Source organism: Morchella importuna, assembly GCF_003444635.1.
Source record: "Morchella importuna strain M04M26 chromosome Unknown Morimp01GS014, whole genome shotgun sequence".
NCBI classification, from domain to species: domain Eukaryota; kingdom Fungi; phylum Ascomycota; class Pezizomycetes; order Pezizales; family Morchellaceae; genus Morchella; species Morchella importuna.
Genome location: NW_025763411.1, coordinates 164792 through 191873, shown reverse-complemented (window position 1 = coordinate 191873; position 27082 = coordinate 164792). Strand labels below are relative to the sequence as shown.

The following is a 27082-nucleotide window of genomic DNA, read 5'->3' as shown; positions in this document are numbered from 1 at the left end:
GGGAAAATCTTTTATCTGGTTGTGTATTAGAGAGCAGTTAGATGCTATGTTTTTGGTAGTCAATTGAGACTGATAGGGGAGAAGATAGAGTAGCAGAAGGGAAAGAGGAGGGGAGCAACACTCACGAGAGAGGAGGATGGAGAAGATTTTTGACTGCCTGTGTCGCGTGTCCGTTGGAGAATTTTACAGGTTGAAGAGCAAGCTGTTCGGAGAGTTGTTGTTGAAATCCGATCGAAGCGGAAAAACAGCACTGGATACTTGGATGGCAATGGCAGGCTATGGCGGCTGGGCGGGAGAATGCATGGGCTAAATCACTTGGCTCTCCGCTTCCTGGTGCGCCGAAGCGGGACACTAGGAGGGGGGCCAATAAGAGAGAAGATAAGAGCACCTTACAGGGAGACCTCGCAGAACAGAGGGAAGCGCCCAATGAGAGACTGTCGGTGGGGTCATTATTGTTAAAACACCCAATTAGAAAAAAATAGCCTTTCAAATACCTAGATTGCGGTGCACGGTGTGACGTGGTGTTCTTAACCTAGGTGAACAACTCGTCACTTGAAGACCAGGAACAGGGCTCTCTTAACACCCCACACGAGCTATCAGTGTTGTTTACCCCTCCAACTTCACCCCGAACAGTTGTCGCTCAGGTCCACCCCAAAACACACTTTTTTATACATAATACCAATATCTCTGCGACAATGTCAGATCCCAAGTTCCCGAATCTCTCAAATTCTACTCCTGTAAGCTCTCAAAATTGAAACATGAAACTAAAATCTCGAAAGCTAATGCTAGTAATTCCCACAGCCTGTACCGACAACCAGGTTGAAACAGATATGCAACGATGTGTGTACCACTACGAATAACTTCCCATTGATAAGATATCTAGAGCTGAGACTAATTAAAAAAGGCTTGTTTCGCCGCCCTAGAGAAAGTTGAGGCCTACGAGCACTCACGGACCGAGTCCTGGAACACTTCAATTATTGTATTAACTCTCGGATTCGTTCGAAGTCAATGTGCGGATACTAAAGCAGCGCTCTACAGAACCATATACTCCGTGCATTGATCTCGGAGTCTATTCCCTCGTCTGCAGTATCCTCCACATCATCGTCGTCGCCTTTTAAGTTCGCTGTAAACTCTACCATCATCCAGCACTTGACTTCACGTCAGGCTCTTCCTTCCACCAGCACGGGCACTGGCGATGCAGATAATGCCGGTAGCGAATTGGTCTCTGGGCGTGGGGGCTCGGACAGCAGCGCAGGCGTTGGAAGGAGGGGAATGCACAGCGCCTGTGGGGCATACTGGAATAACGAGAGGGATGGCATGTGGAGCTTCAAGTACGAAACCAAAGGTAAGATCATGGTGAAATGCCTTTCATAAAGATTGGATCAGGATTAACATTTAAATTTATAGGAATGGATGTGGTTATTTCCGTTATCTGGATTGCTGTTTAAAAGGGCTGCTTGTTGATATGAATTGGTTAGGGAGAATCGAGATGCTTGCTTTTGATTCAATGTGGCGTTTTTTTTACTTGGTGATATTACAACTTATTTATTCACAGAAATAACTACATTATCAGAGATGTACGGTCTCATAAGCTGAGTGGCGCAATATATACACGGGCGGCTGCCCAATTAAGGGATTTATTCTATATACCTGGGTTATGGTTATATAGATACTACTACTCCTAAGTTATGTACGTAGCCAGCTGCAATGCGGGTGTGCATGCGGCCGAGTTTATGCCGTCATAATCCCATCTCAAAATGGGGGCCGATAGCTGCCATAACTAAATGTGAAACACTCCATTTCTGTGCAAGCAAAAAAAAAAAAAACACTTGCTTACACGAATTTGGTCTCAGGGTTACATGTAAACATGATCATTGCTGTGCGATTACGTACTTTGGCACACTCACAACCCCTTTGAAAATTCTAAATACACTCTTGAGTGCTTATGAATGTGTTTCACCTAAACTTGATCGAGATTTATAGATATCATTTTCAAAGCCTTTAGGTGAACTGCCTTTCATTAGCTACTTGAGTAGGTTGGTCAAGCTCTTGAGTAACAGCACGCCATCTCGATTATATGGCATAAGCTTAAGGTTAATTGCTTATATTTAAGTAGATTGGGGTTATGAAAAATTCGAACGTGGAGGTCAATTTTGTTTCAGCGATAGGATTCATAAAAGGTTTTCAGCTGAGGTGATAAGTACTAATCTACACATACTTCGGCATATATACAATTTAGGTCAATGATCATGATATATGTTATACAGCACTTCCGTATTAACTTATTTGCTATGTACAATGTTATACGACTAATTTAATTTGGTTACCAACCGCGGCCTGGACCTGTTCCCAAACTTAAATTTGACAGCCTAGGCCTGATGATCCGGACATCGGCGGACCCTCCGGACAACAAGCATGTAAATGCGTCGAAGGTTCTGGCTCTTGTACAAAGGACTAACTGAGTAATTTCACTGTAATGAGTTCTAGATCCAATGGCATGTGTTATGTTACTACTACATAGAACGACAAATGGGATAGGGCAAGACCTTCTCCATTTAGTCTCGACGGCAACATTATCGACCATCTAGCGCGGGGCATACTCATCAGAGTATAGAGAATCTCTAACAGGTGTTACCAAGTACGGTAGCTCCCGGGTTCCTCTTATCCAAACCTCGCACGGTCGGTATGACCAACTGCTTTGGTATCTGGCATAAGGGTGGGTACTAGAAGGTCCGAGTGATACAATATGATGCCTATATTTTCTTTGTTTTGGTTGAGATTTTAAAAGCCCTACCTGGCCCTTCTTCGTAACCACTATTATTATTATAATATTCTAGCTGCGGCTGTAATAAAGTTAGGCACAAAATGCTTGTTCTCTGGGCTTGGAAAGGTCCTAGCTAGGTTGATTGATTGATTGATTCACCAAGAAAGGTCCCCAGTTCAAATTACGGGTGGGAGGATCGAGTAACTAGATTTAATGCCCGATTACAGTGCCCTTTATTCTTTTTTAATTTATTATACACGCCAAAAGAAACGATTATCAGTCAAAAAATTATGTGTTCACACAAATTGGGGAATGAAGCATCGCCGCATGAGGCAGTACGCAGAAAATGTAACCCACCGTCAAAGCCTTCCTAATTTAGGCACCCAGGCCCTAGAGCATATTCGACCTCTCTGCATAAACTATTGGCCGTGAAGTGCGTGTACGAGGACGAGCTATAGAATCAGTTAAAATACGAGTACGGCTTAATCTCTTGCTATAAGATACGATCGGGACCGAAATTTTGTATCCTCTCAGAGAATTATCGCTATAGAAAGCTAAGGATTAGGTGTCAAGAAGGTTAACAGGACGGGGCCATGCTATTTTTATAGATAATATCCTTATAGCGAGAGACTGCTGTAGTACCTCGGGCTGGGTTGGTTAAGTATCATGAATACTTGGGTTAGGTGGTCCGTCTTGGCATAGATTGTGTTATATCTCACTGTCAGACAATATCAGACAAGGGCGAGTGGTCTACTATTTAGACTGCTCGTCAGGTTAGACGCCGAGAGTTTGTGCTCAGGACGACGGAAGGTCCTGGGTTCAATCCAGGGGTGGGAGTAGTAGTTGGATTTAATCACCGGCTGTAGTACTTTTTGTTCGTTTTATATACATCCCCCAAAGCATTATATTAATAACAAATGATTTAAACCAAGGCATACGGAAAATTCAAACCATCATGAAAGCCCTACCCATACAGACCTTGGGTATACCCTATCTCTACCCAACCAGCTATTTATAAGAAAGAGCTTTTGGCACGACCCCCGCCCTAGATACGACCTCCCCACCTGCTTTCAAAAAATAGTACCCTGGTAAAATCCGAGTTAATCGACGGCAACCGTAGCCTTGGGCGAGCTGCAGTGCACGTGGCCGAAGGATGGTCGCGTCTTTGGCTCCCTTCTCCTCATGGCCTTGCGCTTCTTTAGGGGTTGTGCAGCTACTCTTCATTTTAGGAGAAACCAAGAGGGAACCTTTCTCCTGTTAATTCGGAAGCGGGTCTCTGGCGGGTGGTTTTGGTTTGAGCTCAAGAGATTTACGGAATTGGCCAGGGGAGTCTTGGTCAGGTCGTGGCTATGGTCTTTGTTTTTAAAAGAGGTCCGCTATTAGGGCACGATATCAATTTGAATGTATCAAGTGACTCATGAAGAGAGGATAAAGCGCGATGAATCTCATGATTGTATACCTATAATAACAATATCAAATATTTGTTCGAGTGATATTCCATGAATGAGAATCTTAGTGACCAACACATACATACATTTAGTTCCCAGCGCAGTTTTATGGGTACATAACCTACATTTTATTATAGGGTTATGAATATCGTATCTCAAAGGATTCCTCCCGTCCTTTAATGACATTGTTGGGAAACGTGGGATGGAGGAATTTGGGGACACAAAGTACTATTGTAATGTATTAGCATACAGAGAACGGTATACCTTCTGTTAACCGTTTCATTATATTGCAGATGTTCCTTTGCCGGGAAGAGTCTAATTATTAGCACTGTGTGCATGAGGCACGGTACAATGTAGATACATGTATCTTTTGACTACAGGACACCGTGGAGGAGGCTGATGTCACTGTGTGACAGGTAAAGACACATTGTAGGTATGGGGGGATATATGTATCCAATATATGTAGAAGAATTAGAGTTTCCTCAACAACCAGTCAACAAAAAAACAAGAGCCAATTAAACCCAACAATGCTCCCCTAACCTTTTAAAGGGCTTATCCTGGTGGGTTAAATATTCTATGCGGAGATTCGAAATAAACCGATACTAAATATTATTACTGAGTGTAGAGACATATTGAGTTAAATTCCATCGAACCCGACAATTCGGCAAGCTAGTACTATTAAGGTCAACGGATAATGTTTATTAGCCTTTTCGGTTCCGTATATATGCATGACTCTCTATTGGTTTCACTAACGGAGAATTTCATGCGGACTCCTGGACAGTTTGAGTTGCTCTCTGCAATACGTTCATATAAGACTAGCCAGTTTAAAAGTTACGGGTCTAGCCCTGGCTGTGATTTGTGAATGGTAACCCATACAGCTAATAATCATAACAAAACAACAGATTACTATATCATTGGAGAGAGCTATTCTCGAGGCTTAATTATAAGGCCGATTAGAAGCGTGCCCTCTAAAATGATATCAACCTTGTAAGCCTCCAAGTATCCGATAGTACTGTACGTACTAGCTGCACTAATGTTTGCTACGATGCGAATTCTCATAGAGCGAATGAAGTACTAAAAAAATATTCTAGAGGCGAGGCAGTGCGAAAAACCGTGATTTCATTATTGGGGTCGAGTCGGTCACGGAATTTTCAGTAGCCTTACTCATAATAAATAAGCACTGCAGAAAAGCAATGAATGAAGGATTCATTTCGGCCCCCACTCTCTTCAGAGCAAGGGCTCTCTCTGCATGTGGAACCACACCATGGCGTTCTGCAGCCTATGGTAGATGAATCCTCACTTTTCCCCGTTCGTGTATGAGACGTGTGTATGGTCGTACGACCGTCTTCGGTAGGCAGACATATGTACCCGCAACAGTGCATATATTGATACCGCTCTAGCATATTGGCAATGGGAACTTGAGATCAGATTTGCCTAGGGGTTTACCACTCTCTATTAAGTTTTTATTGCGGGGAGCGCTGAGAGACTTATGATACCTTCGACACAATTGAAATTTCGTCCTCGGAGAGAACATCGATAAACAGCAAGGAAGACAAACATACAGGAGATTGACTCCCGGTAAAAATATTACACAAAGAGCTACATAGGCCTGTAAGTACTGCTGGACAGCCCACTTCTAAATAAAAATCCGAAGCAGAGGTCCCATGTCCGCCAACCAAAACACCTTGGGCTGATCATTACCATGGCAATTAGATCCAAACCTTCAGCCACAAAAGAGAAATAAAAGGAAAACAGGTGTCCAACCTTTTTCCACGGCGTCCGCGAGAGGAACGATAATAAATAACTCGGCGCACGTGATCCAAATGCGGCATGACCATTCCGCAGATCTCGTCGTTCTCGCATGTCAAATCTTCAACCCGCATGCCCTTTCCCCACTACATGCTTCCTCACAATTTACGGACATATGATAAAGACAAAACTATACCTCCATTAGACTACGTACATACATGTAGGTACCGTGAAATCTACGCTCTACTCTACACCACCCACTCTCACCCACTCAACCCCCTAGCGGTGGCTGCCGCCCCCATAACTGTAACCGCCATCACTGAAATCACTCAAGAAGAAGCAAAGGGCGGAAAGGGTAAAAAAGAGCGGAAGCTCTCGCTTTTTTTCTCATCTCTCTCTCTCTCGAAAAAAAGAAATATGACAAAAGGAAAATGCATAAAAATATGAAAACAAAAAAATACATCCACTCACTCACTCCAATGCATAAAAAGAACATTATCGAGGTGGAAATGATCATCTCCATCTCATCTGGTTGATAGATAGGAACTTAAAGAAATGATTAAAAGAAAGCAGGCAGACCGACAACAAAAACAATATCTAGCACTTCGCCGGAAACCCTTACAAACACACACCACAGTAACCAAAAGACCACGCTGATAGCCGCAAGAAAAGCCAAGTAGAAGAACTAGCAGTAGTAGTAGTAATAGTAGAAGAAGCACTGAGAAATACTAATATATGAAACAAAAAGGTAAGGACAAATGCAAAATCAGAAAAAATACCGACCCCCTCCAGCAAATTGCACAAAAAAGCAAAACACCTGTAAGAAAAAAAAGTTCTTTTTTGTTTTATCGTTTTCGCAAAGATAGGGCAACGCCTCGAAAAAGAAGATATGCTCCGAATCGACACTTTCATAAACTCTCCACCGCCCAGACCCCCTAAGTGTCCATGACAGCCCATCGCCTCTATACCGACCACAAGCTTATTTAAATTCCTACTACCCTGCACCTCCCCTCTTCCCCTTTACCTCCCCACATGCTGCTATCATCCAGTTTTGGTCGTAGCATCGTCGAAATATCCCCTTAGATGAAGGGGCGTAGTGTATCAAGGAAAGTAGAGAAAAGAAACACGCCATGAGGATATAAAAGGGATAATATTAAACAGTTTCTGGAAGAATAAAAACAAGTGTAAGCAATCAAAGACGAATTATTCAACCTATGACAACAAACGTTAGTTATGTATAAGCCAAAATAAAGAGATATCGCGTCGGCATACCACAGCAAAAAACAGAAGAGAGCTTTTGCATGAAAGTTTTCTTAGTTGGCTCCTGCTGACTGTTTCTCGGTTGAGGTGACTGGCTCACAACCTGGGGCGACTGGTTTCTCGCTGCCGGTTGCAAAGTCGGGTTCGACGCCTGGAACTGGGCTTGCGTACTCGCTGTTGGCGTTGATGCTTGTTTTGCTGTTAAGCCCCCCGCAGGTCCGCTCGGTCGTTTGGTTGGCGGCACGCCTTGTGCGTTTTGCCTGTCGCCGCGCGTCTGACCCATCGGTTTTCCTGGCGATGGTGGCGGGGGATGCGGGGCGTTTAAACGGCCGGGTGTCAATTGAGCGGGCTGGCGAACCTGAGCAGGAGGAACATGTCGCAGTTCACCAGTTGTTGTGGCATGAGCCTGGTTGTGGGCTTGGTGGTATTGGTGAGAGGAAGGGTGTTTAGAAATAGCTTCCCAGCCCTTACCGTTGTTAAGCTTCATCCAATCGTACTCTCCATCCTCAACTTCTCCCGTATTCTTCAACGCTTGCGTGAATAGCTCACGAAGCAAGTCGTAGTCGGGCGTGTCCTCGAATCCGAGGTTCCTCACGTAGGTCAAGTATTGGTTGAACTCATCTAAGTAAAACACATTAGCGACACGGGGCGGTCCGGGAGAGACAAGAACATACCTGGGAAACCCTCGCAAAGATCTTTGATCGCAGTCGTCTGTTTCTTTTCACCAATTTTCTCGTACTTCTGTTTATTGGTCGCAGCCTTCAGCCCCTGCCAAGGCAGTCCGCCTCGCAAAAAGTACATGAAAACATGTCCCAATGCTTCTAAGTCATCTCGTCGCGACTGTTCCCTTCCCAAGTGTGTATTGATACTCATGTATCGAGCAGTACCAGAAAGACTCTTACGTTCTCTGTATGGGATATGTTGCTTTGTCTTGGGGTCCCTGTATTGTTTGGCCATACCGAAATCAACTACGTGGATAACGTTTGCCGCTTTCGATCCAGGTCTCCCAATAAGAAAGTTGTCAGGCTTGATATCCCGGTAGATCAAGTTCTTTTCGTGGATTGTTTGCACTCGTGACAACTGTGTGTGGTGATTAGTAAACCAGAATCCCGAAAATGTGTCGCAAATTTTGAAGTACCATTTGTTTAGCCACCATTACGACCGTTTTGATCGAGAATCTTCTGTTGCAGTGGTCGAAAAGATCCTCCAAACTGGGGCCCAGCAAATCAATTACGAGTATGTTGTGAAGGCCCTCTTGGCCGAAGTAATAAACATTAGGTATTCCCGCTGCAATCCGGTCAGCACGCATCCTAGCCAATATAGACCGAAGCGATGGAGAAGACTGACGGCAGCCAACAAGTATCTTGTAAGTTCTGTATTCATCCCTAAGCTGGGGAGCATCACTCTTTCTCGGTTCCTACAGACACGAAGAGTCAGAAACAACGCGTATTCAACATACATCAGAGACCCAGAAGACTTACAAACTTGATCGCAACATGCTGGTTATTTAGCAAGTTTGTTCCCTCAAAGATGACACCGAAAGATCCCTCTCCGATCTTCTTGCCTACGCGGTAGTGCACACCGACAACGTTCGAGGACGAAGAGGCCATTATCTCGAACGCTTCTACTCGTAACAAAGGTTGATTAAGACAGTGTTTGCGTCCGTGAAGCTGTTACTGCTGCAGCTACCAACTCTGGAGCTGATGAAAGCTAGTCGACGGCTGGTGATAAAGGAGTGATTTTTTTCCCTTCTCCGTTCGTGGCACGAGAGAGCAGTACAGAAGGGGTTTCTACAGAATGCACTTTTGATGAGCGACCGCTAGAAGACACTTTTGATGACTGAGGGAAATGGAATGAAGGTTATGGCAAAGTAGTGATGTTTATGGCAGTGTTAACACAACTAGCCAGAGAGAGCGATGTTGCAAAAAACTCACTACAAGGCACAGGGGGGTGTGGTATGTGTGTGTGGGGGGTGTGGAAAGGGGATTACGGAACACGGATGGGCACGTACGTAGATCGATCTGACTGGAGAGTGAGTTCTGTGTGGTAGAGGGACAACAGGAGAGAGGGAGCGAGACGAAACGGAGAGCAGGAGCAGAGCAGGAAAAGAGAAAGAGGGAGAGGAGAGCTGGCTGATGTAGTTAGGGAATGAGAGAAATATGAAGCCACTGACAGACTACCGTGCTGCACTCCACGCCCTGCAGGCTCCTGTGTACCTAATCGAGGTGGGCGAGTAGAAAGGGGGGGGGGAGAGAGTAGTAGAAGAAGAGAGGAAGGGAAAGGGGGGAGATGTGAGTGGAATAGAGATATGGGAGAGAGGAGGACAGAAGAGAGAATTCGATCCGGAAAAGCGAAGAGAGGTCAGTCAAGCAGCAGCACCAAAGGGTGAGCGGCGGCAAGTGCTTGCAGTTGAGGCTGGGTTTGTGTGAGCGTTGAACGCAGCCTAGGCCTCTTCGGCTGGGCAACGCAACCCGCGCCCGGTCCCCGGCCAAGGTGCAATGCCAATTTGGTCGGAGAACAGGCAAGGAAAGAGAAAAAAAAATTAAAATTTACGGAATGCTCAGAGCAATGGGTGGCGACCTTCTGGAAGAATTAAGTAGCCGCCATCAGAGAAAAACTGCAGAAACATCTCTGAAGCTTGAACCTTCAGCCCTTACTTAGATAAACAGCACACCCTTCTTCTTCTTCACCTCTTCCTTTTCTTCTCGTCCCCCACCCCCCAGCAACAGTACCAGAAGCAGCCTCTTAGAGGGCTAACTTCAAAGCCAACCAACTAGAAGGCAGAATCCGTTTTCGGCTACGCGACCCTGGTTGGCTGGCTCAATTGCACGGTCGAGCCAAACCCTAGTGGGTTTCGTTTTGTTCCACTTATGGAGTTGTTCCTGGCGCTGGTACTGATCTGTCTATCAACTTCATGACTACATGTAGCAAGCAGTTAATTGAGCTGGCATATAGGCAAATATCAAGTCTACAGAGAGAGCAACAAAGGCAGTTCTTGCTCGAATATTCCCATCAATACTATTGATATGGATCTTCACATGTTTCCTTGAATTCCAACCACAGATTCAACCGCAATTAACTTCGTGATAATTAAAAAGGTTGTACATGGACAATGCTTGGGATCCGGATGCGGCGAGGGGGAATCTCGCTAGGACACATTTTCCCGCTACTATGAACAAATGTTGTGGTCCTTCCGCGCATGCCGTGCGGCGGTATTTAGATATTTACCGCTTCGTGAATACTGATCCTTGGTCTATGATGATAATGATGATGGTTATGAGCTCCCCTTCCTTCACCTCATCTTCTACTTTGTAGAGACTCATCGCCAAAGTTTTTAAAAGTTTACAGAAATCTCGCATTCCCTACAATTCACCCGCACGGGCCAGTCAGCGCAAGTAGCCGACGCCAGCCAAGCAAGGCGCTGACCACCCCATCGGCGCCTGAAGTCGGAATAGGTAGGTATGTAAGTGGTTCATACATCAAGTGATCCTGTATGAGTGCATCTACTGGATGGAGGTGTCTTTCGTAAAATATCATTCTGTCAACCGTCCTGCTGTGAACTGCAAATCGTTTGCTGCGCTTATTATCGAGGAAATCAGAAGAGAAATTACCAATGGATCGGCCGCCGTCGTTGCCCACCACGGGTAGATATCCAGAAATTGTGTTCCAAAGCATAATGTCCCGAGTGCTCGGAGGTAATACCAACGGAATCAGTCGGAGACGCTTGGATATATTGCAATAATAACTTTACGCCGAGGCTATGTGTAGCCTTAATATTAGGTATCACTCTGCCTTTTTCAAATCAGTGGTGGAGAGTACAGTAGTGATTCAGGATCAAAGACACCCATGAGCCTCAATATTTCATCTTATCACTCTGATATTTAGATAAAGTCTCCCATCCTCCTGGCGTTGCTTTATTTCCTTTTCTTTTACATCTCATAACTCTGGGGAATAGTTACCTTCCATTAGCACCATCGACAAGCCTGATTGGTATCCCAACATCCTTGACGGGGGCTTGCGGTGTTGACCGTTGACGATAAAGATGGGATCGATTCGAACCCGCCCCCGCAGTCATGATTTTAACATCTTTCGTGGGTTGTACCTACAGGCTGTGGGGTAGGTGTCGTCGTCCTGCAGGCACCATGTCCTTCAACACAGCCAGCAGTGGGATGAACCCCAAGATACACGGGCGATCCTCTTCTGTGGCTTCCCTCGCTTGTTTAAAGACCAGAGCCTCAATTCAATGTATGAATTAATACATACATGCTCTTCGCAATCAATAAGCGACCGCATTCTATCCAGTTATTGAAATAGGAGATGGCTGAGACTTTCACATAGGAAGCCGCAACAACATCCCAGTCAGCGGGAATTTGATGCAACAGGCTCCGGTATCTTGTCGCGGACTTGCCGTATCACGGGATATGTACAATCGTGGTCGTCTCCGTGTCACTCTACCCCCCCCCCCCCTTTTAGATTTGTACCTGCCTCACCTATGCCTCCGATGGTTAGTCGTTTTATTGCTGGCGACTGATGCTTTCCGGGGGGGTGAGGGGATGGTCGTTTAAAGGTTCTGCTATAAGAAGACACTTTAACACACACCCTTGTCTGCGATTAGAGAAACCCATACGAGTACTTTGCCTACAGGCAGCATCATACAGCATGCGGAATCAAACGCTCGACCAAGAGCGGATAGGACGAAATGACGAACTCGAGCTGTCTTCCTTCTGTCGACACGTCACCGGACGGAGGTTAGGGTTACTACTCTAATTGCATGAATTTCTTGAATCTTCAGAGCGATCTCTGCTGTAACGGCGTATGAGAGGCCAAACGATGAAGCTCCAAAGAGTTACTCTTGTCCAACAGGGTTCGCCTAAATGTTGTTCCTGCATCTGCAGGCCCCGTCGTCCAAGGAGACGCTCTCTGTGGAGTCTGCAGCTTAAATTTGCATTTCTCATGCGGATTTTTTTATTTTTTATAAACATTTCCACAGATAAGTCGAATGATTCTCGATTTGCAGAGAATGTCATTTCCCCAGGCAGGTTCTCCTATTTGTCGAAAGGAAAGGAAAAAAAAAAGTCGTGTCCAGAAAGTGGAGGAGGAGGACTAGCTGAAAACGACGTCCTGCTGCTGCACAATCAACCCACCCCTGGTGCAAATCGCGTAACAGTCCGCTAGGAGGAAGAGAGATGACGGTAAAAACCAGACACACAAACAGCCGTTCACCATAAAACACCACGATGTTCCTAGCTGCAGTTGTTTCCAAGAATGGGCTGTAGTTAACCGCATAACGTACCCGCTGCCGGAGCATCCCTGGAAACAGCATCCCAATCCAGGTCTTATCAGACTCCCGGCGCCTCTCCCATGATAGTAAGGAAATTCGCCCGCCAAGCATCCTCAATTAAGGAGAGAGCCAAGTTCTTAGAACTGCCAAGCCCGTCAAATTTTGATGGAGCTCTCTCTTGACGTGCTGCGCTAGGCTCGACATGTTCAAGACGTTATTGCTGGTGGCATGGGTCACTAAGAGCCCATAGGAATAACGGTCATCGTGAGCCCAAAGAGGCTTATGCTCATCGTTCCTGTGCAGAGAAAACCTTCAAACTATTTGTCGATGGTTGCTGGGGTATATGAGGGCCATACAGTGCCATCGACGAGGATGAGATCTAGTTGTCAGGTGTAAGGGGTTGTTTAGTGACGAACATCTCGGTAATCTCAGGAATAGAAACTAGGCGGGGATACTTAAAGATCTAGCGTAGATGGGCGCGCTACTAGACGGCAGGACACGAGAGCACGTGATAGAACTTGCTAAAAGGTATAGGCCAATTGATTAGTAGAGCGCTTGAATCATGCTTGCTCACTCGACCAAACTTATCAGGTCCTCTAGATCTACAGTCGGCCCTCCCTATAAGGGTACGGAAATACCGCGAAGTCGTACCCTTATAGAGCAGTTACCCTTATAAATATTTCAGGGTTAGGTTTGGCAGGTAGGGAATTCAGTTCAAGGTTCGCTCAATACTGAATTTGGTACAACGTGAAGTTCGTGGGAGCTCACTTTTGGCGGCTAAACCATCACTCTTTAGTGATAGAGTCTTTTAGTTTTAGGTAGTGCAGTTTTCAAGCCGGTTAGTAGAACATTTTTCACTTTTTGAGGGCGAAGGGCCCCAATTTTCGCTCAAAGGTCACTCTCTCTATAAGGGTAACACCAAAAAATGAGAAAAAGCACTAAGGGTATTCTTATAGCGAAAATATGAGCATTTACCCTTAACACTACATACTAAAAAAAGTGGCCTGCGGACCGGGCTCCTTATAAGGCGAGTATTCTTATAGAGGGTACCCTCATAAGGAGAGTCGACTGTATTTGAGAAGCAATATCTCAATCAACCATCTGCAAATGAGTTCTCTGTTGCATTAGATGTAGTTATCACACCTGACGTATCTAGTAGCAGCGTATGGGGTGGATATAAGTTCTAGTACTCGGTTGTTTCTCGAAGCTAATCTAATTATGAAATCCTGTTATTTCGCTGGAAAGTGGAAATTTCCAGGTATACACCATTTCTGAAATTATACCACTCCTCGAGTGAAGTGCTTTAAGTCCAATAATCATACTCGTAATTCCCAATTATTGAACGAGATATTACTATTTTGCATTCTCTAGTAGGCAATCAAACAAAACATCAACGTAATCTCCTCACTCGTCTCGTACAAAACTTGCCCCCATTCGTTAAAAAAGAAAGATAAAAAAAAAAAAAAAGGGGGGGGAACCCATTGGAAAAAAAATACAGCTATGATGATATCGAGACTCCTACATATCACGCACTACCCCTCCATTTCCGTGTCCCCCTCATTATAACTCGCCTCAACATAACTATCCTGGACATAACTTTCCTCACCGGGGGCACCATCTTCCATATAGCTTTCTTCGACGTAGCTTTCCTCAACATAACTTTCCTCAATCTCGTAGGTGTCCTCATCCAGGCTGCTCTCTGGATTTCTAACATCTTCCATCGCAGCCCGCTTGGCGCTATCACACACACCGAGGAACCATGTCCCCAGTTGAGCGTAGTTGACAAATTTCTCGAGTTGTTTGGTCTCCGCGATATATTCGTGGGCAAGAGTTCCGAGCTCTGATTCATCGGCATGGGTGAAGCGGATCTTTAGCTCGTTGAGTGGATTCTCAAGATCACAGTATGTTTGTGCAGGATCTAGGGGTTGGAAGGGAGATCGCTCGTTGAAGAGACCTGTAGAAGGTGTGTGTTAGCGCCATTTGCGTGTTTGCAGGATTGTTTGGAAAACAAGGTACCTTTCTCATATCCCAACTTAATAGTAGTAAATAGTGCTGTGTCGTAAGTCGCACTTTCAACTTGACTATCGCTCCTCCCTTTTGTGCTTACGATTGTCGCCCAGCTAAAAGTTCAATTAGTACCCTCACTTGTGCATACGTACTAGTGTAGAAGACTTACTCGTCCCTCAAGTAGCACCTCCTCCAGATTGTCCTCTCCGCAAGCTTTCTACGTTCGTGGCTCAAACCACCAACTATAGAGAGAACCTTCAAAGCCCAGTAAAACTCCTCCCCGGCGCTCCCTGGCCCAACAAGCCCAGAATCACCGGAATCATCCACCAGTGTCAACAGATCACCGATCTCCTCTACTCCAATAACCTTGCCCTCAACTGCTCGCCCAAAGGCCCTCTTCCATAATTCTCGGCACCCTGGTCGTTTTTTTGCTAGGGTTGGGGCATATATTTCTAGTCCCTCCTGAACTGCCTTTTCTGTGTCGATCTGGTCTTTAAGATGTTTCACACTCGCATATATCTTTTCTTGGATAGCTACGAGCTCCAGATCCGCGTCGATATATCTGATCTCGTCTGCAGCATTACTACTGTTTACGCCCTCTTGGCTGATAGCAGCAAGTTTGGCCAACTTTCCAATAGAAAGCTCAACCTTCTTGTTCCACAGATCTTCCTCTTGATGCGTCGCAACTGAATTTAGAGTATCAGCGGCAAGACCATACTCACCCATTGAGACATCATGGATCCACTCCAGCTTGGCATACTTCCTATCACTCCTGAGGAAATCGGTAAGATAGCTCTCACGCCAAGCCTCGAAGCCGTCCATGAGTGTCTGCAACTGTTCCTTCTCAACAAGGTATTCATACATCTCCCGCGCAAAATGCGAGCCAAATTCCTCAAAATACCTCTCAAGTCTATTTAGAGTCTGCTGCTTGCTCTTCTGGAGGTCATGCGACGTAGCTTTGTTCTCTGTAGTGGCGGTAGGAGCCTTTGCAAGCTCCGCCATGGCGGCATCGTTTTCCACGAGCTCCTCCGAACAGAGCTCCACGAGGGTGCGATAATCCTGCCACTTTTCGGCCAACTTGTACGCCTTCTCCGGGCGGCCGAAATCTACCAGGGGCTTGATCCATCTCCCTCTAGCGTCGAAGTAGCGCTCCCTGATTGTATTTCCCTCCTTGATGTAATTTTCGGCGCCGGCCTGAGTCTGCTGTTCGCACCATGCCATACGTTCCTCGAAACCGCGGCAGCAAACCTCTGCTAGCCCCACCAACTGTCCCGCTAGTCGCTCAGCGATTTCTGCGTACTCCTCGTCTGCGTTCCGTCTTTCATTCCAGAGTGTCTTTATTATTCCACTCGACACTTCGTACTGTACGCTCAACGCCTGCAGGATATTCGGGTCGCTAGTCCATGGCGGCGTGAGTTCCTTGATCTGTTTCAAGATCCCGTTCGCATCAACGAGACCCTCCATACCATACAGTTTTGCAGAGTGCACCCGAAACTTCCACGCAGAAATCAGTGCACCCAGGACGATGTCATTCGCTTCGGAATCCCGCTTCCCGAAAACGAGCTGGTCCATACGGCCCTTCTTACTGTCATCAATGATTATATCCTTCGCATATCTCAGGAGCTGATTGATGCTTTCCACGTGGCGCTGGAACCACGTTCGGGTTGGATCGTGCCCGGCGGCATCGTCAGGATCAGTTTCACTCATAGCTGCTAGGACGGCCTCGAGGACGCCTTCACCTGCGTCTGGGTTTTGTCGCAAGCGTGCATCCCTTGCAGCCCAGACTGCACGCGCGGCTTCACATTTCTCGGCATCGCAGAGGAGGCGCCACATGGTTTCGCGGGATAGTGGGGAGAATGTGGCACGGAGGTGCTCAGCGAGGGCACGAAGGTGGGTCGCACGCAGTAAGAGGTGGTTCTCAAGAGAGGGGAGGAGTACAGGAAGGTACTCGGATGTCGAGGAAAGGATCTCGGCGCTGATCTCCAGCGCGGCCGCCTCGACCTCTTCGATGGGGTAGCTCACTTCCTTGCGGCCCTGGAAGTTGAGAGGATTCTGTAAATCAAAAGAGTCAGCTTTCATCTCTACAATTTTGTGCGCATACAGTCAATGATCAACTTACGTCTTCCTTGACGCCATAGAATACAGCTTGCTCGATCTTGCTTTTGACCCTGACAGGCTCCTTCAATACCTTCTTGACCGGCTCGAGATCAAATGTCTCAATACGCACAACGCCGGCGCCCTTGGCAATCAGCATAATACCAGGATTCCGGACTTTCTTCCCCGTGGTAAGGAGCCCACTCATGCTCAAGAAGCTGTCCTGCATATAGCTCCCATTCATATCCATTCGCGGGATAGCATCATACATGACATCCTCCATGCCACTACCCACCGTCTCGACATTCAAGTTTCCCCTAAAGTCCACCACATCCTCGAATGCCTCTCCCTGGTAGTCTGAGCTTTCCTCCATCATGGAGTCATCCTCATTCTGCTGCTGCGCCCCTGGTTTGTAATTGGACACTAGAACCACAGCCCTTGAAAAGACCAAAAAAGCGGTTTTACACGGTTTCGGCAAATACAATCTCGGCCGTGTGCGGCCCTCCTCTAGCGGCGTCGTATATGTCTTCACGACATGGACATGGTCGACCGAGGTCTTCCCTGACGCATAGAATGTGATCGAAACCAGCGCATACATTGCGCTGGGAATCGACACACTCGGCATAAAGCTCGCCAAAACAAGCATCTGTATATCCTCAGCGCCCGTCTGCAGGGTTGGCTCCTCCAACACCGCCGTGTCAATAGCTACGAACTGGTCCCTGCTACGGCTGCCGAACTCATCCGCCGTAACATTACTCTGGATTGCGGTAATCATTTCATCCCGTAGGTCTACGTCTGCGATGTTGGCGTAGGTGCCGCTGCGGTTGACCTGCCATCTAGAGAAGTTACCGCGAGCAGTGGCAACTACAATCTCCCGTTCTCCCATCCGGAGGACCTTCCCAGCGCGCACAGCGACGATGTCACGTCTGCTTGAGCCGGCGCGCAAGGCCCCGAGGAAACCACTCATCATTCCGGTGCCGTAGCCCCTCATGATGGTCACTGAGATGCCGGGGCGGCCCGCCAGGTCTCTGAGCGCCAGATGGGCGAGGCGGCCAGAGCTGAGCGATAGAAGAAAGCCCGCCGGCTCGGCATTACAGATAACTGTTACGCTTTCCCCGGAGACGAGGGAGACCTTTCCTTCGACGCCACGTTTCTTGGTGAAGAGGCCTTCGGCGACAGCGGAACCGACGCTGTCCCAGTAGGCAATTCGGCCGGACATGGGCATGACGACAACAAGACCGGGCTCGGTACTGTTTGCGGAGGGGGATACAAGGGCGCCGAGGGGGAAGGGGTTGTGAGGGGAGGGCGACTCATCGCGCGGGAGAGGGAACGATAGCGTGTGCGGGATTGTATGGGTCGTAGTGTATTGCCAGACATAAGCGTCAGTGTGGGAAAGGAGGAGAGCATGGCCGTTGGTTGAGTCGGTGGTGGCTGTTATGGGGGAGTCGTTTACTGTGGGATGTCCGTTAGCGCTGAAGAATGCAAGAAGTGTTTAGAGAGGGATTGGGGGGAGTGGAACCTGTGCATGTTTTTAGGATTGATGGCAGAGCTGGTAGTTTGGAGACACTGTATTTCTCGTTTTTTGTCTAGTGAAGATATCAATAATAATTTCTTTGATAAATCAGTGGAGATGGGGATCATTGTCATTATCAACTACGTAACGTACCCAAATGACAACACCACCGTCCGAATCTTTCCCGCCAGTCTCTCCCCTCATTGCATTCAGCGTCATTGCCTTTCCGAAAGAGGTATCTCCCCGCTGAGATATTATGCTGCCCTCTCTGATGCTCCTGTTCATTGACACGTTGCTGGTAGGTCTTTCGCTATTCTGTGTGTTTCTTGAATCTGGCCTCGAGATTGGCCTCGTCCTCCTTCGCGCCGCAGCAGCCGATTCAGCGGCGGTTGGGTTTGTGGTGAACATCTCAGATGCGCGTAAATGGAATGAGTGTATAGAAGATCTTTGGTGTACAGATGGTATAATATTGTGGGCGAGTTGTGGGTATCTGGAGGCGGGATTGTGTTGGCTTTTCTCGCTGGCCTTGTGCCCAGGGATTGTTGGGCTGTGAAGTTGAACTGTCTGCAAACGCGCATCTCAGTGCTTTCTTGGCGGGGCCAGAGCACGTGAAAGGTTAGTTACTCTACACCTGCGTAGTCTGTAGTAGAGTAAGATATCACACCTAGCCCTGAGGGCTCTCCCACTAACCGCAAACAACTGCAACTGCAACCATTACAAACCCAAACGGTGAAGCTGCAGGGGTTAGTTAGTTATCTCTTTGTTTTTCTTGGCGGGCGGGCGAGAAGATGCGGCTCTGGAGAGAGTGCAAGCGGAACATCATCACGGGGCTCGCTCGAGTCGTCGGGCCTTGGAATCGAACCTTGATGTTGCCTTGCTGAATTGGACGAAGCGCTTGTTTTTTCCCCACGAGCGAGTCACGACCCTTCAGACGTCCAATCCCGCACTCCCGCACCTCCCCTCCCTCCACCCTCCACCTCCATCTCGATTCTCCACCACCACCACCTCCTCCGCCCTCACCCCACTTCAGACGGCCTTGGGCCTATCACCCCCCCCCCCCCCCCCGTTTCGCTTCTTCCCGTCCTGATACAGCAACACTGCCCTATCTCTCTCTTGTGTGGCAGCCATTGCGTCGTCTTGTAACCTTCCCGAGTCCACTCCCACCTCCTAGCTGTTCTCGCCCTTCCCCTCTTGAACTATCGACTCACTCTTCTTCTTCTTCAGATCAGTGATCATACTTCCCATAACTACTCTACTGCTATATTCATATTATCCCCTTCACGTTCGCTATCAATCAGGCCCTCGCCTCTAGCTAGTGCCTCCACTCAACGACATCTACTCAACGACACCCCCCCCGTCGACCACTGCTCTCTACAAGCACTTCAATCTACCCACTCTCGTTTCTAACTCTTCCCACGGTCCAACGACTGTGAATATATATTTATAAGTTCAATATGAGTGTCATTATGGGTATGTACACCTCTCAATTACTACTGCCCTGTCTCAGAACTCGGACCCAAGCAGAAACCAAGAAACTGATATATTGTTCAACAGCCACCGCCGGTTACGACCACACCATTAGGTGCACACCTCCGCGCTTCACTGCCTCGTCTATTAGCTACTAACATTGCTCCCACTGCCTAGGTTTTGGGAAGCCCTCTCCGGTATCTGCTCCCGCACAATCCAGCACTCCGACTCGCAGGTCAATCGCCTGTGCATCTCCCCCGACAAGCGTTTCCTCGCGGCCGCCGGCCACACCACCGTCAAACTCTACGATATCAAGTCGACCAACCCCAACCCCGTCCTGCAATTCGAAGGCCACACCAACAATGTCACCGGCGTCGGGTTCCACTGTGAAGGAAAGTGGATGGTGACGTCCTCCGAGGACGGGACCGTAAAGATTTGGGACACCCGTACCGCTTCAGTGCAGCGCAACTACACCCACGGCTCGCCGGTCAACGATGTTGTTATACACCCGAACCAGGGCGAGCTGATCAGCTGTGACCAGGCGGGAAATGTGCGGATTTGGGACCTGGGAGAGAACAAGTGCACGCATCAGTTGATCCCTGAGGACGACATCCCGGTGCGGAGCGTCACGGTGGCCACGGATGGCAGCATGCTCGTCGCTGGAAACAATGTGGTATGTTTGATATACCCCGCGGGGTTGTCATATATCTAACAGGGCAAACTCCCAGGGAAATTGCTATGTTTGGCGCATGATACAAAACCGGGACGTGACGCAGCTAGTCCCGGTATGCAAGTTCCAGGCGCACACTAAATACATCACCCGTGTGCTCCTCTCGCCCGATGTGCGCCATCTTGCGACGTGCTCTGCGGACCACACTGCAAAGATTTGGAGCGTCGACGAGAAGAAGTTTACGCAGGAGACGGCACTTCACGGGCATCAGAGATGGGTCTGGGATTGTGCGTTTAGCGCTGACAGCGCGTATTTGGTCACAGCGTGCAGCGATCACTATGCAAGATTGTGGGAGCTGAGCAGGTATATTGCTAACCTCACAAGACAACCATTTTTTAAAAAAATATACTGATAATGTACAGTCAACAGATCATTCGCCAGTACAATGGGCACCACCGGGGAGCGGTGTGTGTTGCACTCAACGATTATAGCGAAAGATGATGATGGAAGGTCTTTAACATTATTATTTAGCATTTTTACCCCCTCCCTTTCCCTCAGCGAAAGGGAAACCTGGATACCTGGGAAAACGTGGCCCTGAGTCTACTATCGGACAGGAGTATTTCACAAACCCACCTAATTTTTTATATGAATTTTTCTTACTAAGGGCGTGTATCGGAACCTGTTAATGTTTGTTTTCTCTCTTCCAGTTTTCTCATTGTTTGTATGTTTGCGCAGGCTGGATTCTCTTTATGCATACATTCTATCTTTATCTTTCCACCTCTCTCCTTTTTTCTTTTTTCTTTTGTTTCTTCAAAGAAGGCTTTTTTTGGGGGAGGAGAGTTAGTTTGGTGATGCGGGACTTTTTACTTTGAACTTGATGGGAGCTACGTTATTAGTTATAGTTAGTCGGTATATACTGGAGTGAAATGGAAATGGAAATGGAAATGGACTCGAGGAAATTGATTTGCCGGTGCAATATTCCACATATTACCTGGATAGAGACTTCGGGAATCGGAACGTACAATTGCGTCTCAAAGGGCAGTAACAGTTGCCAAGATAGGTAGGTAGGTACATGTAGGGTGCTTATAACCGGAAATTATATATGTATAGAAGTAGCTCAACCTCAACCACATGCCAGAAGCCGAATACCCATCCATACACACGGAACATGCCGGAGTGTGAATCAGGTACATTTGCCGGGCCATGATGGATGCTACCCAAAGGGTGGGGCAACCCTGGACTATCTAGATAGCTACCCCGCATGTCGTCCCGCAGAGCATGCAGAGAAGAAGAAGCAGCAGAGATGCAGTACCCGCCGCCGGTGTCGGCAACTCGGTACAGATGGCTACTTATCCATCTGTCTGTCCTCGCTGAGCTATATATGTAGCCTATATGACCCCCATCCATATAGAGTAGACCTCCCTTCACCTACCCGTCCCACTCCCGTCTCAATCTTTACAACAATGTCCATCGCGCTAAAAAACAAAAACGTCCTCGTCACCGGCGGCTCGCGCGGCCTCGGCGCCGCCACCGTCGAGCGCTTCGCCGCCGAGGGCTGCAACGTCGCCATAAACTACCTGTCGGCCTCTGCGCGCGCCGAGGCCCTCGCCGAAAAGGTGCGCGCCACCTGGGGCGTCACGGCGGTCGTGATCCAGGGCGATGTGGCGACGGATGCGGGGTGTGTTGCGATTGTTGAGGAGGCCGTGAGGGCGCTGGGGGGCTGGATGTGGTGGTGTCGAATGCTGTATGTTCCCTCGTTGTGTGGTGGTGGGGGAAGGAGGGGAGGGATTGCTAACTTGTGAATATGGATAGGGATGGACAAAGATTGGAGCATTTAGTGATCTGTATGCGCTCGAGGAGGCGGACTGGGATAAGGTGTGTATTTCATCTTATCGTTACAATTTGGCCACAATTTCAGACCAAATGATCATTACCCCCCCCCCCCCCCCGGCCCGTATCTGACACGAGAGCCAATGATCACAGTGCTGGAACGTCAACGCCAAAGCCAACCTGCACCTCCTCCGCGCCGCCGCACCAACCTTCAACGCCAACCCCGACGGCGGCAGCATGTTAATCACTTCTTCAATCGCCGTATGATCCCCCCCCCCCCCCCTCTTCCCCCCACTCCCTAGCGCTTTTTTTTTTATTGACAACCTTTATAAAAGGCGACCAATGCATCCGGGAGCTCAATCGCCTACTCCGTCTCAAAAGCAGCAGGCCTACACCTGATGCGCTGCCTCGCGGCGAGCCAGGGCCCAAAGATCCGTGTCAACGCCATTCAGCCCGGATTGCTGCTGACGGAGTGGGGCCAGCAGTTTCCGGAGGAGAAGATTAAGGCGATGAAGGAGAAGGCGGCGTTGAAGACTTGTGTGAGTATTTTCTTCTTTCTTTCCTATGTGGATATAAGATGGATGAGTGGGTGGATGGGATGGGATGGCTGACGGAGAGGATCATCTAGCCGACGGTGGAGGAGTGTGCGGATATGTTTGTGCTTATGGCGAAGAGCACGTCGCTGACGGGGAGCTCGGTGAAGATTGGTGAGTTTTTTCTCTTTTTTTTTTTTTCTTTCTTGATTGGTTGGGGGATATACTGTAAAGTGATGCTAATGAGACCGCTGGGGTATGTGTTTAGATGCTGGGTTATTTGTATAGATCCCGTAGGTTTAAACTTTTGTATTAGCTTTGTTTATTTAATAAAGAGGACTTGTATAAGATGATACCTATGTATATCCGAGACTTTCAGGTTGCTCGTGTAGGTGAGTTAGTAGACCGAGAGATACAATCTTTATATAGTGATTTTTTTGCTTTGGTCGTCTCTATGCTGGAGTGTCGGTAGTCTAAGACCGAGTGATAACCTATGATGCAAATTCGTGCTAGCCCATTACTATACCCAATATCGAGAACAAGACACCCACAACCCCGTAATACATCTGTACGGATTACACATAATTTGATCGACTAGTCCGCGGGTGAACCCCAAACCTGCATGACAAGGCAGGCGTGTCCACCATAAATACATTATGTAATTACACAAAAAACAAAGGCCGTGGAAAAAACCCAGAGGGGTTCTTGATTCACAGGGATTGTTGAGTTACCAGAATAGTGTTGAAAACCAAAATAGTAAAATAAAAAGCAACCAAACGCGCCCGCTAACAAAAAGAAAGAAACCCATAACTATTCCCATGTCATAATACAGATTCATTATTAACTGAATAAGGAAAATAAAGATAAAAAGCCATGGCCAAATGGCAGTCATGGCATAAAACACAGCCGAAGAACCAAGGCAGATTATCGAAGTATACAAATTAACTCGTATTCAAGGTAGCAATCACAAAAACCTGGAAATTCTCCAAAAGACACGGATAGGGGATCAAAGCATCATGCTTCGCCTTCTGCTCGAAGTCCCAGTCGCCATTACAGGATGGTTATTGTCAAATTCGGTTTCATCACCCATATTGTTAGTGCTCTTTGCACTCCGAACGCCTTTCGTGGAGTTTCCTAAACTGGTCCTCCGTGAACTTCGCACAACTTCATCCCCCGCTAGTTCTACCTGCGAAGATGATGACGCTAGGTTGCTATGGGTACCGCTTCTCCTCCTTGAACTCGAGCTTTCGCGATTTCGCGATTGACCTTCTTCACCTCCGTGAGTGCTTTCTGGATCAAATGAGACTGTTTTCCGCCTCGATTCAGTTGGCGCTGTAGTTTGCGGTCTCCCTGAAGTTGCATCATTTTCCAGGTCCATTAAAGTCCCCCGATGAAGATTACTTGCCCTCCTCTTTCTATATGTCATAACAGTTTCCGGTAGCTCCATTTCTCCATTGTCACGTCCCGATCTCCTGTCCAAGAGCCCGCCAATTCCAGTCTCCCTGGGTTTCCTAGGCTCTTCTACCGCGTCAACAGTCAAAGTTGTTGGCTGGGGCAATGACGCTAACCATTGATTGCCAAAGATATCTTCCCCCTCAGCAAACACATCCTTCTTAGCCATTAATTCCTCCGAGCTATCTTTATTCTTCAACCGGCCAGCAGTAGACCTTCTCGCAGTCCTTCCTTCACTTTTTCCTGTTTCACCCGGTTTATCTTCTCTTCTCATTTTGTCTCTTAGGTTTGGTAAAGCATAGTTGACGTTATTGGCCTTTGATCTTCTCGAAGGCCTCCCCGTACCACCTGTTTCCATATCGGCCGAGGGGGGTTCCGTATTCGAATCGCGGTAGGTCCTGATCTTCTGTGGCGGTAGTTCTGTCTTCTCTGGTTTCTCGAGATCTTTCGCTTTTAGAAGGGAGGTTTTGATATGCTTCTGAGGCGAATTGAATGGATCCGAATTCGTGCTTTCTGCAGACGCGTTAGAATCGCCTTCACACTTATTGTGCAGAGGAGCAAGAGGAATATAGACTTACTGGGACCCAGCGCTCTTCGGCCAATGGTGGGAGTGGCGCCTAAAGTCACAGCCTCTCTCATAGGAACAGGATCCCTTTTCTCGACAATATCCATTTTTACGGCTCGCTTCCCAGTCTCAACGATCTTCTCGACCTCTTCCATCTCATCAACTTCCTTCATTGGTATGTCATGATCGAGTTCAACATTAGACATCGATATAGTTTGCTTTGGAGTCTCCGCTCGAATTTTTGGCGTATCCGCAGTTCTTTGTGGGTGTCTCGTGAATTTAAAATCGAGACTCAAAGGAGTCTCCATATCTTGTGCCTGATCCCTATCTTCAAATCTTCTCTTCTTAGGTTTTTCTGATGGTGTGTCTACCATGAGTTGACTTCTGGATGAGACAGTTGATTTTGTGGCTTCCACCTCGCTTGGACGGGTGCTATCCCTTCTTCGTTTCGAACGGATTTCAAGCATGCTAGATGTGGGTGGTTTGAGATCTTCATCCGACTCTGCATCATCGGCCCGTGGTGGTAATAATGTTATTATTTCCTCGAAGCTATAGATTGTTAGCGATTCAAGTCAAGGTATAAGGAATAAAGAATGTTGGTATCTACTTAAGACTACTCCTTCTATCTTCGCTGCCAAGACTGGTTCGTCGAGGTTCCTCGACATTAAGACTACTTCGCCGGGAATCTTCAGAAATCGCAGGAAGATTGTCCTCAGTCCTCATGGCCTCGCTGAAGCTGAAGCTGAGCCCTCTCCTGTGTGTAGTTTGATCTGGTGAAACTACATGCGCTTTTTGTTTCGGCTGTGGCTTTACTATAAAAATAAAAAACCCCGAATCAATAACTTAAACTAGTGTAATATAGCTTTAAGATAAGAATTTGTAAAATCATACCTCTCGGTGATACTGTAATAGCCTTCCCTAGACTTGCTAGAAGCTCCTGCATCTCGGCTACCTTCCCCTCTAGCTGCCTTTTGGTAGCTTCGACATTCTCAATCACGGCCTTACCCCGTTCACGCCTGTCCAACTGGGCTTGGAGCTTTATGACCTGCTCCCGCAGATCAATGTTTTCGGTGAGTAGCCGAGTCGTTTCGGTTTCGAGGCTACGAATCTTGGTGGATTGTGTGGAGTTGACCCTATAAACAACCAAACAAGACACTTGGTCAAAAATCTCGAAATACTAAATCGATAGCATAAATAAAGGTGTTTACGAGTAACGAACCTGGCGATCTCACGGTTCTGACGAATATATCTTTTCTTTACTATAGGTTTTGGTTAGCGTGTTATGTCTTCGAGGTTATATCTCATGAGCGATGAGAACAAAGGTTTGAGGGATGAAACAACGTACTTGCTTCGAGCGATTCTTGCCCTGGCTGGGGCGGGTCGTTTAATCTGGCCATGAACACTGCGATGTATAGATCAGATGTAGATGGGTGCTAGTGATGATCCTGTAAATAGAAAGAAAAAAAAGGAAGAAGCCTAGGTCACGAGGAGGGGATATCGATTGATAGGGATTATGTATGGATGATGAGTGGGTGGGTGAGGGAGGGTCGAGGAAAGGTGCCTGTCTGTTGACATTTAACCGAATTTGGGCAAGTGGGAGCTCTTTTGTGTGTTCAGATCCGCGACGCGTTGAATCCATGGCAACCGCCAGCCCCACCTCTGACCTCTAGCAACGGGAAGTAGGCATTTGAATATTAACCCCCTCACTTACTACGCTCAAACCCCTGCATAAAGGCGGAAATACTCTACAAATACAAAGAAGTATCTCTTAAGAAACAAGAGAGCGTACACCTCCCATTGATCAACTGTTGGAAGCAATGTCGAACTATCCAAATCGTTACTCCCAGCACTTTCGCCAACCTTCTGCTTCAACCTCCGCCTCGGGGTCACCAGCCCTGGTGGCGAGGATAAATGAAAAGAAGCAGGAACTTGAGAACTTGATGGCGCTACGAGATCTATCCGCTGGGCTAGCTAAGCAGATGGAAGAATTGGAGGGAAAGCTAGCAACGTTGACTGACGGAACCGAGGGTACCTACCCACCCAGCCTGATATAGACACTGAGGTTATTCCAGGCTGATATATAGATTTATAAAGCTGTTGCTGCGGTCTTGTCGAACTGGCATAATGTTCTCAGGGCAATTGCTATGGCTTCTTGTAATATCTTATCTTGGGGGCGTTACAAGCTTGACACTGACAGAGCCGCAGCGAAAATTCCCCAACCTAAAGAAGAAGCCGAAGAGGACAACCCATTTGCGCCGAAGCCAAAACAAGAAAAACAGGAAGAACATGACGGACTACGACGAGACGAGAACGGTGTTCTAATGCCGCAGACTTTGGTCAGAATTCCAGTACTTCCGCAAAAGTGATTTGAATGCGTATAGATTGGTGTAATGAGATGACGAATATCAACCACCAGCATTTTCTTAGAGGGGTTTCTTAGGAACGCATT

General features: G+C 47.5%; 8 protein-coding genes across 8 annotated transcripts; 5 read left to right on the top strand and 3 right to left on the bottom strand.

The window, feature by feature from the left end:
- Positions 1 to 695: 695 nt before the first annotated feature.
- Positions 696 to 1448, top strand: LAJ45_05227 (uncharacterized protein; the record flags this gene model as incomplete). The annotated part of the gene is made up of 5 exons (XM_046114798.1): positions 696 to 737; positions 802 to 840; positions 905 to 979; positions 1039 to 1345; positions 1408 to 1448. The coding sequence occupies 5 exons, from the start codon at positions 696 to 698 to the stop codon at positions 1446 to 1448; spliced, it is 504 nt and encodes a 167-aa protein (XP_045971835.1).
- Positions 1449 to 7168: 5720 nt separating this feature from the next.
- Positions 7169 to 9850, bottom strand: LAJ45_05226 (uncharacterized protein; the record flags this gene model as incomplete). The annotated part of the gene is made up of 10 exons (XM_046114797.1): positions 7169 to 7173; positions 7234 to 7638; positions 7693 to 7842; positions 7896 to 8301; positions 8360 to 8508; positions 8569 to 8638; positions 8703 to 8845; positions 8911 to 9011; positions 9233 to 9353; positions 9802 to 9850. 10 exons carry the CDS (start codon positions 9848 to 9850, stop codon positions 7169 to 7171), a joined length of 1599 nt encoding a protein of 532 aa, XP_045971834.1.
- A 1444-nt stretch (positions 9851 to 11294) lies between these two features.
- Positions 11295 to 11752, top strand: LAJ45_05225 (uncharacterized protein; the record flags this gene model as incomplete). Its single annotated transcript, XM_046114796.1, has 3 exons — positions 11295 to 11312; positions 11384 to 11466; positions 11560 to 11752. 3 exons carry the CDS (start codon positions 11295 to 11297, stop codon positions 11750 to 11752), a joined length of 294 nt encoding a protein of 97 aa, XP_045971833.1.
- A 2282-nt stretch (positions 11753 to 14034) lies between these two features.
- LAJ45_05224 (uncharacterized protein) lies at positions 14035 to 18524 on the bottom strand (the record flags this gene model as incomplete). The annotated part of the gene is made up of 6 exons (XM_046114795.1): positions 14035 to 14456; positions 14519 to 14622; positions 14679 to 16561; positions 16629 to 18055; positions 18123 to 18189; positions 18270 to 18524. The coding sequence occupies 6 exons, from the start codon at positions 18522 to 18524 to the stop codon at positions 14035 to 14037; spliced, it is 4158 nt and encodes a 1385-aa protein (XP_045971832.1).
- A 1046-nt stretch (positions 18525 to 19570) lies between these two features.
- Positions 19571 to 20754, top strand: LAJ45_05223 (uncharacterized protein; the record flags this gene model as incomplete). Its single annotated transcript, XM_046114794.1, has 5 exons — positions 19571 to 19586; positions 19671 to 19698; positions 19761 to 20256; positions 20312 to 20616; positions 20676 to 20754. 5 exons carry the CDS (start codon positions 19571 to 19573, stop codon positions 20752 to 20754), a joined length of 924 nt encoding a protein of 307 aa, XP_045971831.1.
- Positions 20755 to 21716: 962 nt separating this feature from the next.
- LAJ45_05222 (uncharacterized protein) lies at positions 21717 to 22904 on the top strand (the record flags this gene model as incomplete). The annotated part of the gene is made up of 6 exons (XM_046114793.1): positions 21717 to 21997; positions 22066 to 22090; positions 22237 to 22344; positions 22419 to 22622; positions 22712 to 22790; positions 22885 to 22904. The coding sequence occupies 6 exons, from the start codon at positions 21717 to 21719 to the stop codon at positions 22902 to 22904; spliced, it is 717 nt and encodes a 238-aa protein (XP_045971830.1).
- A 718-nt stretch (positions 22905 to 23622) lies between these two features.
- LAJ45_05221 (uncharacterized protein) lies at positions 23623 to 26030 on the bottom strand (the record flags this gene model as incomplete). The annotated part of the gene is made up of 6 exons (XM_046114792.1): positions 23623 to 24581; positions 24647 to 25182; positions 25241 to 25445; positions 25525 to 25766; positions 25853 to 25892; positions 25979 to 26030. 6 exons carry the CDS (start codon positions 26028 to 26030, stop codon positions 23623 to 23625), a joined length of 2034 nt encoding a protein of 677 aa, XP_045971829.1.
- Positions 26031 to 26450: 420 nt separating this feature from the next.
- LAJ45_05220 (uncharacterized protein) lies at positions 26451 to 26999 on the top strand (the record flags this gene model as incomplete). Its single annotated transcript, XM_046114791.1, has 3 exons — positions 26451 to 26661; positions 26728 to 26787; positions 26839 to 26999. 3 exons carry the CDS (start codon positions 26451 to 26453, stop codon positions 26997 to 26999), a joined length of 432 nt encoding a protein of 143 aa, XP_045971828.1.
- Positions 27000 to 27082: the final 83 nt, after the last annotated feature.